Source organism: Phascolarctos cinereus, unplaced genomic scaffold, assembly GCF_003287225.1.
Source record: "Phascolarctos cinereus isolate Bilbo 61053 unplaced genomic scaffold, phaCin_HiC Scaffold_4;HRSCAF=312, whole genome shotgun sequence".
Lineage (NCBI taxonomy): Eukaryota > Metazoa > Chordata > Mammalia > Diprotodontia > Phascolarctidae > Phascolarctos > Phascolarctos cinereus.
This window is the reverse complement of record NW_027555847.1, coordinates 80,135,453-80,147,375: the sequence shown is the minus strand read 5'-3', so window position 1 is coordinate 80,147,375 and position 11,923 is coordinate 80,135,453. Positions and strand designations below refer to the sequence as shown.

General features: G+C 39.6%; 1 protein-coding gene across 1 annotated transcript; it reads left to right on the top strand.

Annotated features, from left to right (window-relative positions):
* The first annotated feature begins 720 nt into the window (after positions 1-720).
* On the top strand, positions 721-8,332 carry IGFBP1 (insulin like growth factor binding protein 1). Its single transcript, XM_020971575.2, has 4 exons — positions 721-1,231; positions 3,575-3,759; positions 5,251-5,379; positions 7,604-8,332. Exons 1-4 carry the CDS (start codon positions 736-738, stop codon positions 7,733-7,735), a joined length of 942 nt encoding a protein of 313 aa, XP_020827234.1. The 5' UTR covers positions 721-735; the 3' UTR covers positions 7,736-8,332.
* Positions 8,333-11,923: the final 3,591 nt, after the last annotated feature.

Here is an 11,923-nt window from a genome sequence, read left to right as displayed (position 1 = left end):
CTGAACAACAACAGAATCACAGACCAAGATACATCAGGGGTAAGACCCAGGTGTTTCCAACTCCAAGACTAGCTCTGAGATAATATCTAGCTGTTTAAGGATTGAAAAGCCCTTTACCTATATTATCTCACTTGGTCTTCACAACTACTCAGTAGTGTGAGGGTGGTGCAATTGTTAATCCTCATTTTGCAGATAAGGAAATTGAGACTGGGAGCTCAGTGTCTAGCCCAGCCACTAGTGCTTGTCTAATTCAAACTCGGGTCTTCCTGACTCCCGATCTAACACTATTTCCAAAACCACCTAGATGCTTTCTGGCTGACTTTTTACCTACTAAGCCGAGCAGCTTCTCCTCCCCAACTCCCTCATTTATGATCAAGGAAACTGAGCACCCAAAACGTGAAGGGACTTGCTCACAGTCTGACAGCTAGTAGGTAGCAGAGCTTAGCTTCAAAACGCGGGTCTCCTTTTTGGGAATATAAGTGGTGTTCTCACCACTGGACCACCCTGCCTTTCTAACGTTCGTTATCAAACCCAAACTTTACCCCTGTTTTGAAAACTGCCTTTTCGATTGTGCAGAGTGCCGGCGGGGGAGTGAGAAAAACAAATGTCTTTTGAATGACGATAGAGATGAAAAGGGAAAAAAACAGATGCGGGGAGGGCTCCGCGGCACCGCCAATGGCAGGGCACCGGCCCATCCTCCGACGCTGCTAATGATTAACTGGAAAGGCAAGATCGATGGCTCGAGCTCTTTATAAGGCCCGCGGCCAGGGACTCAGGCATAAACTTCTGGGATCCACAGAAATCTTCTTCTTAGAGCCTTCTCTCGCATCTCTCTCGGTAATGACTGAAGCCTTGGCCCCGAGGTGCTGCCCTCGCCGCTTCCCGCTGCTCCCCGTGGTCCTGCTCGCCTTCCAGCTCCACGTGCTGTCCGCCGCCGTGGTGTCCCCGAAGCCCCTGCACTGTGCCCCCTGCACTCCGGAGAAGTTGGCCCTCTGCCCGACCGTGCCCTCCGACTGCCCTGAGCTCTCTCGCCAGCCCGGCTGTGGCTGCTGCCAGATGTGCGCCTTGCAGTTGGGCGATGCGTGCGGCGTCTACACGGCGCGTTGCGGCCAAGGGCTGAAATGCCGGGCTCGCCCAGGTGAACCCCGGCCCCTGCACGCTCTCACTCGGGGTCAGGGTGCCTGCATAAGGACTGCTGACGTGGAAGGATCCCACAGCTCCGAGTCTTCAGGTAACTACCCTTTCATCTCCTCCTCTTTCGAGGAAACTCAGAATTCATCCCTTGTCCTGCACCCCCATATCCTCAGCTGTCTTGCACCCTAAATCCCAAATTCTCTGCCTCGCATTTCCTGCGTCCCCACGTCCTGCATCCTCAGCTTCCTTGCATCCTCACATTCCCTACATTCCCACATTCCCTGAACCTCTCCATGTCCTGCATCCCCATATTCCCAGCATCTCCACATGCCCTGTATCTCCACAGGCCCTACCTGCTGTATGTAAGATGCTTAAGACAGATTGGACAATTGGGAAGGTCAAGGAGAACAGTGGAAACACTAAGTGGGCTGGAAAATGGGGAAAGTTCGGGGAGCTTGACAAGAGCCTGGGAGGCTTTTGTAAATACCTAAGATGTGAATATATCCTGCAAAACCCACATCAAATGCGTCTGGAATTTGCTTTGTATATGCGTGGAGTGGTTACACTATGTGCTCAGCAGATGTTTACAGTACATAATGTGAGAGTTTAGGCTTTATATCGCACTTCCATTCATGTGCCATATAAAAGTGTTCTGGGGTGTTTATGTTGCGCCTTTTTCCCTCAGAACTTGACAATCAGATTCTTTACTTACTGAAGCAGCGATTTATTTATAGTGGAGAGTGAAGGAAATGCCTCCTCCTTGCCCCTTCATTTCCTATCTCCCCATCTGGACTTGATTCACATCCTGTGTAATTCTTGGAGAAATCCCATAGTTAAAGTAGATAGGAATCTCAGCCAGGGCTCACAGCTTGTCTCTAAAATGTTACTCTACTCTTGTAGGGGTAGAACAAGTCTCTACCTAGATTTTATTATAGGACCTACCTAAGGTGCTAAAATATAGAATATCATATAATCATCAATGGAGAGTTGCAAGGGACCCCAGAGGCCATCTAGTACATTCCTTTAAGTTTCCAAATGAGGAAACTGAGGCCAGGGAAGGTTATACTACTTGCCCAGTGACACATGGGTAGTAAGCATAGCAGACAAGATTTGAACTCAGGACCTCTGACTCCAAAGCCAATGTTTCCTCCACTGCTCTTTTTTTTTTGATAGGGGGTGGACAGGGTGTTCACCTAGGAAAGTTAAATTAACTGTTACTCTATTCTCTCCAAGGTGAGGCAAATACCTAAAATGATACCTAGAGAGAGCCTGTGGGGCAGGGAACCTGTGGCCTCAAGGCCACACGTGGCCTTCTAGGTCCTTGGTTTTGGCCTTTTGACTGATTCCAAGTTTTGCAGAACAAATCCTTTTATCAAGGGGACTTGTTCTGTGAAGTTTGGATTCAGTCAAAGGGCCACCCTTGAGGACCTATAGGGCCACAGGTGGCCTCGAGACTTCAGGTTCCCCTCCCTTGAAGGGTGCCATCATAGGCCATCTCTCTAGTTATGTTGAACTAAACCACTGAATTCTTTCTGTAAGACAAAGCTTGTGCCTGACCTATTTGGCTCTTTCTTGCTCTTTGGCTGCCAGAAGTTCCTCAAGAAAATCACTGATTTTGAGCAAAACATGAAGGATGGAGTGTGGGGAGGATACCCAACAGAGAGGAAATTGATTTGGGTTCTAGTTCCAGCTCTTCTAGGAGTAGCTATTGCCTAATTCATGAGTCCCTTCCCAAAATGACTCCAATAAGACCTCCTCCACTATAGGCTCAGACATCTCAGCATCATTGCTCATGAAAATGGTCTCCTGTTATGATCCTCTCTGTGGCAGCCCAACCCTGGTTTAATTCCAAAGGAACTACCATGTGAGATGGAAGAGGATCAGGATTTTTTTTAAAGTGTTTTCACAAAGAGCTATTGTTTTTGTTTGCTACATCTTGTTAGTTATATTAGAAAATGAAATCAATTCCCCTTATAGGCACCAGATGTTGAGAAGGAAGTTCAGTTATCTCTCTCTATAAATTTGGTGTATATAGATATACATTAAGATGTGGATGCTTGTTTTATTCCATACATTAAAAATAAAATACATTAAAATATGTGAGAATGTGTAATGTAGTTAGACCTTTTCTATAGTCTACTTTTGGGAGAAATGGTGGGGAAATTTGTTTTAAAAGCATTCAAAACTGGGGGGCAGCTAGAGAATAGAGCACCAGCCCTGAAGTCAGGAGGACCTGAGTTCAAATCCGGCCTTAGACCAAACACTTGACACTTACTAGCTGTATGACCCTGGGTAAGGTTAATTGCCTAAAAATTAAAAAAAAATTAAAAAGTTTTAAAAAGCTCTTAAAACTATGTTATATATGACCAAGATGATATTTTAAAAGGATATGAAAAAATGAATCAAAGATTCAATGAAACATTTGTTTTTAATTTTGTAGATGCTAAGGACCCTTCAGTTCCTGAAAACACAACCCCAGAGAGTGCAGAAATGACGCAGGAGCAGCTTCTGGATAATTATCACTTGATGTTTCCCCAAACTGAAGAAAGACCCATCCTCTGGAATGCCATCAGCACTTATGAAAATATAAAATCCAAGAAAATCTCTGACATAAAGAAATGGAAGGTAAGGAGCCCTTGGTAGTATGTCCTTGAAAAACTGTCCTAGACTCAAGCCTCTTAAAACTTGTTTTTTTCCTTCTCACAGACTTAGATCTCTCTTCCTTAAAAACCCAGCTTCCTTTTCCACAGTTGAATATACTTGAGGGCCTGGGTGAATTTATCCAGCTGGAGGGGACCTTAGGGACAATCTAGTCCCACTTCCCTATAGAATAGTAAAGAGAGTGAGACATTGAATGATTTGTAAATTTGATTTCTTCATGTTTTCAAAAAAGTATTTAAACTAACCTACTCTTTAACTCCAAGGTCTAGATTTTTCTTAATTAAAATCATGAAGACATTTGATTTTCTTCAGATTTTTTATGACTATGCAATGGTCAAAAAGTAAAAGAAAAAAGTCAAGTGGAGTATTACTACAGACTTTCTAGCTGACAACTTTACCCATGGCTGTATTTGGAAATAGTTTGTTTTAGGAGTAAAACATGATTATTGTTTGTATCAAACCTGGTTGTTTATTGGCATAAGGACCTGCTTATATGAACACTTCTCCCATTAATGCAGATTTGAAACCTTAAAATCCAGAGATTTTGCATTCTTAAAAATAACCTACAACCTAAAATCTGAAACTTAAAATCTTCGAAAACTGCCAGGATCTAGGAGAAATTTAAGCAATTTGTCTATGGTCAAGATTAGGTAGATAGAGGTTATATGTATGTGTACACACACACACACACACCCTTGTAACCAAGAGTTCTAGCGCAAGGTGTTATGAGAACTGCTCTTTTAAAATGGAAACCATGCTTATTAATAAAGAAGAATGTAGCAAATTTAGGGAAAGCACCTGCAGAATTTGCTTTGTAAATAGAAGACATTTACTACCAAAGACCGTATTTTTTAAATTGCCACATGGTGGCGCCAAAGAATAGGAATTGGAATTGAAAAATCTTGTCCAATGAAAAGTTCACCTTGTGCTTTACTGGATGCTGACCAATGTAATGTAGTCCCCATTATGTGTACAATACCTGAGTAATTTCAATACCTTGCTTTGTTTTGGCTCACATAATTCAGGTATTATCCAAGTATGCTTCTATCTCCACTTGACTGAATATTTAGGGAAGCCTCAGTTTCCTTTTCTGCAAGATGTCTCTAGGACCATTGCTACCACTCTAAGTCATGGTTTAATTGGACTGTTACCTTTTTTGAGTGGCTATTAAAGGCCACAATGGTGACAGATAATTTTTTCTTTCTAGGTCAGGGGCCCATATATAATAGAAAAAGTCAAGTCCACATAGGTCTTAATCTCAGTTTAAAATAAAGCTTGTCTCTATTCAAAAAAGATAGAAAGTCCATCAAAGGGAAGATGGAGATCTTCATGTTGTTGGCAGGGAATGTTGTCATCTGTTGTGGTTCCATTCTGAGTAGTTCCTCTCCTTCCAACAATGATCTTAAAGCCATTTGTATCTTGTCACTTAGCCCTCCTTTAACATTATTCTTTCAGGAACCATGTCAAAGAGAACTTTACAAGGTGCTGGACAGATTAGCCAAAGCCCAGCAGAAAGCAGGAGAAGAAATTTATAAGTTTTACCTTCCTAACTGCAACAAGAATGGATTTTATCACAGCAAGCAGGTATGTGATGTTCAACTCTTACCAAAAGCTTGAGAATATTTTTCCTTAAAAGGAGTGATCTCCAACCTTTATTTTTAAATAGTGCCTGACACCTCAACATATATCTCAAGGAATCAAAAATGCATACTTTCAAATAGTGCACCTCTGAATAGAAAATAGACATGGTAGCTCCACCACCCATCCTGAAGTGTAGTCTGATATTGAGGAGAGATGGAGTTGTAATTGTGTCTGTGTAGGAAACTACAAATGTGGGAACATCGTTCACCAAGGCAGATTGCAAACCATCTTGGTGGCCATGGTCATGTCATCTAATTTCTGTGGGTTTCAGTTTCCTTACCTGTAAAATGAAGGTTTTAGATTAGATTGCCTCTGTGGTGCCTTCCACATCTAGATTTCTCCTCCTGTGTCTATAACATAGAAAATTCAAAGGAAGTTGTCAGAAAAACATAAAAGTTAAATAACTTGCCCAGAGTCCCACAGCTAATGTCAGAGCCAGAATCTGAACCCAAATCCTCCTGTCTCCAAAACCAGCACTCTATTGATTCTACCACTTTGCCTGAGCATAATTTAATAATAATAACCAAAAATAGTAGAACAAAATATTGTTTGGAAAGACAAGTAATAAATAAGATAGAACAGAAATAAATATCTGCCCAGAGAGGAAAGTGAATCTTAACATCTATAGAAATACAAATTCACTATTTATTTTGTTACCTACACAAACATACTCATTCTGGTGGATTTTATTGGAGGGGAAATCCAGACGCCACTTCACCCAGCAAGTAATAAATTACTCAAAGTCTGCAATGCACTAAATTGGATTTATGAAATCTGGGTTTTATTTCTGTGCTTTGCCCATGACAAACTGCTAGACAACAAAACAGTTACATAGTCTCTCTGTTTCAGTTTCCTCATCTGCAGGGTAAAATATTTCTGCCCCAGGGGAATGACACACACAGTCACCCCGGTGAGGCACCAGTAAGTCTTGGCTTTCCTTTCCTTGAGACACAATGAAACATGGTCAGACTTTTAGCAACCCCTGGAACATGGCTGGTCCTGTGCCCATCTAAAGGTTCCCTTCACCTCAGAAACTATCATATCCTCCTGGGTTTCCTGGTCCCTATCTGCTGACAATGTCCTTTGTGACAATAACCACATTGATATGAAATTTAATGACTATTTATCAAGTTCTTACTATGTGCAAGGTTATATGTTAGGTACCTAAGAGAATGCAGAGAACTAAGTCATGATCCCAGCCTTCATAAAATTCAAAGTAAGAAGGAGCCAAACAACCTGCATACATAACCAGAATGCAAAGCAGGAGGCAAACAAATACGGAGGGTCAAGCTTCTGTGGGATTTTGGATCAAGGATGATTAGAGGGAGGAGGAAGCATTTGAGGTGGACCTGAAGGATGAATAAGAGTTAGATAAGCAGAGATGAATCAGCAAGTGCATTTGGGACAAAGGGTACAGTGTGTAAAGAATGTGTGCAAACTCCGGAAAACGTGGGGGATTATGTCTGGAGAATGGCAAATTATCCAGTTTATCTGGAGCCCAAGGTATGCAAAATCAGACTACATGTCAAAATGTAGACTAGCTACAATTTTTGCTTTTCCTTCAGAGGAATTCTATTTGAAAATATGTCATTACAATTCCTTATGATGTTATCATATTGTCACCATATGTAGAACTATACAGAGGTGACTTTTATTATGACAGTGTATAGATTTAGTAGAGTGACCAAGAGTATCGACCCTGACCTTCCTGGGCCTTACCCCAGTCTCTATACCCAGGCCAAGAAGAACCGCTGCTTCCAAAGAGGTAGATGTGTTTCTAATGTCTAGAGCTTGAATTCAGAATATATATTATTCAATTGAAGCAAAAGAACAAATAGATTAATGCATTACTTAAACTCAGCAAACAACTGCTATGGACCTAGCACTAAAGCTTGCACCTGCATGGCCAGGATTTTGGAGATTGGGATGTATTTACCCGGCGTTATCAATGGTGGATAGTGTTTCTGACCAGGTCACAAAAAACAGAGTTAAGGCATAATTATGGTGACCATATTTATATTTATATGAGTAGGGTCTGTAGTGATAAAGTTGCCATTCCTTATGGTCACTTATAATTGCACGAAAGGCATGGCAGAAAGTCTTAGAACTTCCACAAGCTTACCTCGCTGCCATCATTGAAGACGTTGTTTTGTGCATCTTGTTCTAGTGTGAGACTTCTCTGGAAGGAGAACCTGTCCTCTGCTGGTGTGTCTATCCTTGGAGTGGAAAAAAGATTCCTGGTTCACCAGAGCTAAGAGGAGACCCTGGTTGTCATCGTTATTTTAATTTTCGTAACTGAAAACATATTCTTTGCATTACTTCAAATGAGAATTTTTAATGTGATACACTCTATTTATTCTCAAACCTATATACATACAAGCACACACTCAAAGAGTATATATTTTATATGTAGCAACTACTTTTATACTCCACAGGATATGTAAAGCTGTTGGATTATTTATTTCACAGTAAATTTATTTTTTTTCTACACAGTAACTTGAGTACTATTAATTTATATATCATGAACTATTTCATAATTTTATATTGTAAAAAGTTGTATTTTTGTTCTTGAAAATATGTGGAATGTTTCCTTTTTTAAAGAGCTTAGAAGGAAAAAAAGGTTGATTAGAATAATATAAATCATACAGGCTTAAAACAATGAGAAAATCAACATAAAATTAAACTGTGTAAAGGTGATTTTTAGAGCTTTTTAGAAAATAGATTTAACCTGTTGACCTCTGCATCAGAATTTGATGTTAATTTAAAATGAAATGTAAACTTAGATTAAATGGGTAAACGTCGACAAAGTTTTGTCTTATATTTTAAATGTATATGCACTGGATATATTGTATTGTAGTACATTAACACGTTTTGGAATAAAATTTTCATACATAAATATTGTCAATGTGTGTAATTTTATTAATGTGTTGGAGAAGTGACATGCTATAGTAGATAGAAGACTAGCTTTGGATTCCTGAAGCCCTGGGCTTACATTTTGTCTCTGGCTGTGAGACCATGGGCAGGTTATTTAACCTCTGGGTGGCCCCAGACAACTAACCCTACATGTTGCAGAAGTGTTTCTGATCTGTATTGGTGGAAGAAGTTTCCATAATGAAAGTTTTATACACAGATTTACTAACAGATCTGGACCAAATTCATGTTTTGAGTAGGCTACAACATACTACAAATGAGGAATTATACAAGATAATTTGTGCAGATGATGTTAGAGAAATATATGTTGAGGATGAAAAAAAAATTGGTCAAGGATATAAAGAGAATTCGACAAAGGTTTGCCTGGCACATGGAGTATCCGTGGCAAATTTAGGAAAAAAACATAGAGAAGAGTCACATAAAATTGACAGGCATAGGTGAAGGGTGATCTACACTGGAAGGAGTACCCCTATCTAAGAGATCACAGATCCATTAGGATATAAATCTACTCTAATTTACCTCCTTGGAATATTGGAGTGTATTTAAATAAAATCATCCAGATGTGTATTCTTTCTTTTTTCTTCTGCAAAAAAATAGCTCTTCCTGCTCTTCTTCCTCCTTCTCCTCCTCCTTCTTCTTTGTCTCTGTTTCTCTCTGGCCTTGTCTCTCTATTCTTCTTCCTCTCAGTGTGTCCCTCTATCTCTCTCTCCCCACCCTCTCCCCACCTTTTCACACATATCATCTTCAGGTGTACCTAGGTCAGAACCCAGTTCCCTAGACAACAAATTGTTATTCAGTGGTTTGGGGGGATCTCATCCCACCATCTTTTCCCCTACAAGTCCAAAAAGCATGGACTGCTCTCATTTCTCATCCAAACCTATTCTGAGGCCAGGTGGCCATTAGTTAGGAGGTTGAACTCCTACACCACAAAACTCTGGCTATTCTGGGGGGTCTACAAAAGAACCAGGCGTCCAGTGCTCTGGGTAAAACAAGGAAACAGACAAACATACATACAAAAATGCTGCAGGGGAAGGAGTTTCCTCTGTCCGAGTCCTGGTGCCTCTAAATTTCTGAGTTATTTATTGGAGTTCCTCTAATGCTTTAGTACAGCTTAGTGGTCTTGGATGGTCTTCATGTACTATTTATACATCATCACCATCAGATAATTAGTGTTTTTAATCCAAGTTAGTGCCTAAAATATTATTTAAAATTAAGATTAAATTATAACATTAATTGTAATGTTACATTAATTATTCTACCCTCCCTGCTTTCTCCCTCTCTACTAGCACCATACCTTTTATTTATAAATGTACTCAGATTTCTGCAATAGTTTAAAAAAGTAAATCCCTTCCCTTCCAAGCTCAGTACTAAAAGTTTAAAGGAGTCAAGTATCTTCCCATCCTAATGCCTGCAACATGATGCTTTTCATTCTTTTTGGCTCTAGATGGTAGAATTGAAAGGGAAGGGTGGAAGTCACAATGAGACAAATTTAGACTTAATTACAGGAAAACTTGCTAATGATATCTAAAAGTGGAATGGTCGGGTTAAGTGGGCAGTAGGTTCCCCTTCCCTGGAGATCTTCAAACTAAGCTTGAATGGCCCCTTGATGTATGTGTTGTTGAAGGGATTTGGGGCTGGTTATGTGTCAGGCTAGGCCATAATTCTATGGGTTTTGTGTTTTCTTGTTTTGGTGTTACTCGAGCTAAATACATTTCCTGTTCTTCTAGCCTTGAAGTCTTAAACTTCTGAAATTGCCACTAGAAACTCTTTGGTGTCGTTCAACTGTATGGAGTAAGCTAAGAGCTGATAAAAAGAGCCCATGAGCTCAGCTCCATGGAATTGCTAAAGTAGAGGAATATGATGATAATATCTGTCTTCAAGAATGGCAGATGGAGCCCTGGAGTCAGGAGGGCCTGAGTTCAAATCTGCCCTCAGACACCTAACACTCACTAGCTGTGTGACTCAGGGCAAGTCACTAACCCCATTGCCTCACCAAAAAAAAAAAGGCAGATAGGGGCAGCCATGTGGCACAGTGGATAGAGCATCAGCCCTGGAGTCATAAGGACCTGAATTCAAATCCGGCCCCAGACATTTGACACTTAATAGTTGTGTGACCCTGAGCAAGTCACTTAACCCCATTGCCTAGCCAAAAATAGAAAAAGAATGGCAGATGGAATGATACAATAAAGATGGGACCTAGTTTAGGAAAGATAAGTCTAAGAAGGTAGAATGAAGTATTGTGATCATTTTTTTCAGATTATCCTGTAACACCTACAGAAAAATGAGTATCCCAGATAACCAGTTTAATAAACAGTGTAATTTGACTAAAGATGCCTGTGAGTTTACAGAAATGATCTGTGAGTTTGCAGAAAACTTACCTGGGAGTACCCTGTGACAAAATAATCATAACTGCAGTCCTTTTGTTTTCTGAAGCTAGACACAGCATAATTCTGACCAATAATTTTCATAAGCAACTTTCAGTTTCTTCAGGTATGTATGTGCATGTGCACATGCATATGCTTATGTTCATAGGTTGTGTGGGTATGGGTGTTCATGTATGTTCAAGTGCATTCATGCATGGGTGATACATGCATATTGTGTCCATGTGTGAATACATGGGGGAGAACACATATATGTGTGTGCATGCATGGGTGTGTGTTGGCTGTGTAAACAGTGATTCCAACTGAGAAGAGTCCTACCTCTGCCTGAATTAGTGCTTCAGAGGAAGGGTAATAAGAAGTGATTTTCTAAAGGTTTGTAAAGTAGCATTTGTAATTTTAACTTGGAAATTATATTCTATAAAAGAATTTGGCCAACTATTTGGTGCTGATTTAGCACTTTTCCAATGGAGAAGTAGGATAAGTAGAACAAACTAGATAAGAAAGAACAAAAACCAGCCAAACTCTATAACTCACTGTATGATAATCATGAAAATATAAACCACTCAGGAAAGAACTTCAATTTGACAAGAACTCTTGGGAAAACTGCACAACAGCTTATCAAAATAAATAAATGAGCAAATAAACAACCAAAGGAATTAACGAATGAATAAATAAATGAAGGAAGGAATTAATAGATCAATAGCTGCACGCATAAGTAAGTAAATGAAAATAAAACATAGATCTAGGTGAACACGTACACAAGTTCCAAATGGATATTTGTCTTAAATATAAATGACTGTATCATTAAACATAAATTCAGGAAAATGGAGATGGTAACTTTCAGAACTATAGCTAGGAAAAAAATTCTTAACCATATAAGGTTATCAAAGAGATTCTAAAAGAGAACTTTCTTCTTCAGTTACATGAAATTAGAAAGCTTTTGCATGAATAAATTAATGTAGCTAGAATAAGAAGAGGATTCTTAGATTAAGAAAATATATATTTTGGTCAACCATTCCATAAGATTCTGATATCCAAATTACAAATGACTGAGAGTGAATCAAATGGTTCTCAAATGCAGAATTACTAACAATAATATGAAAGATTGCCCCAAATCACTAATAATAGGCAAATACAAATTAAAACAACTCCAAAGTTTCAAATTTCACTCAGTA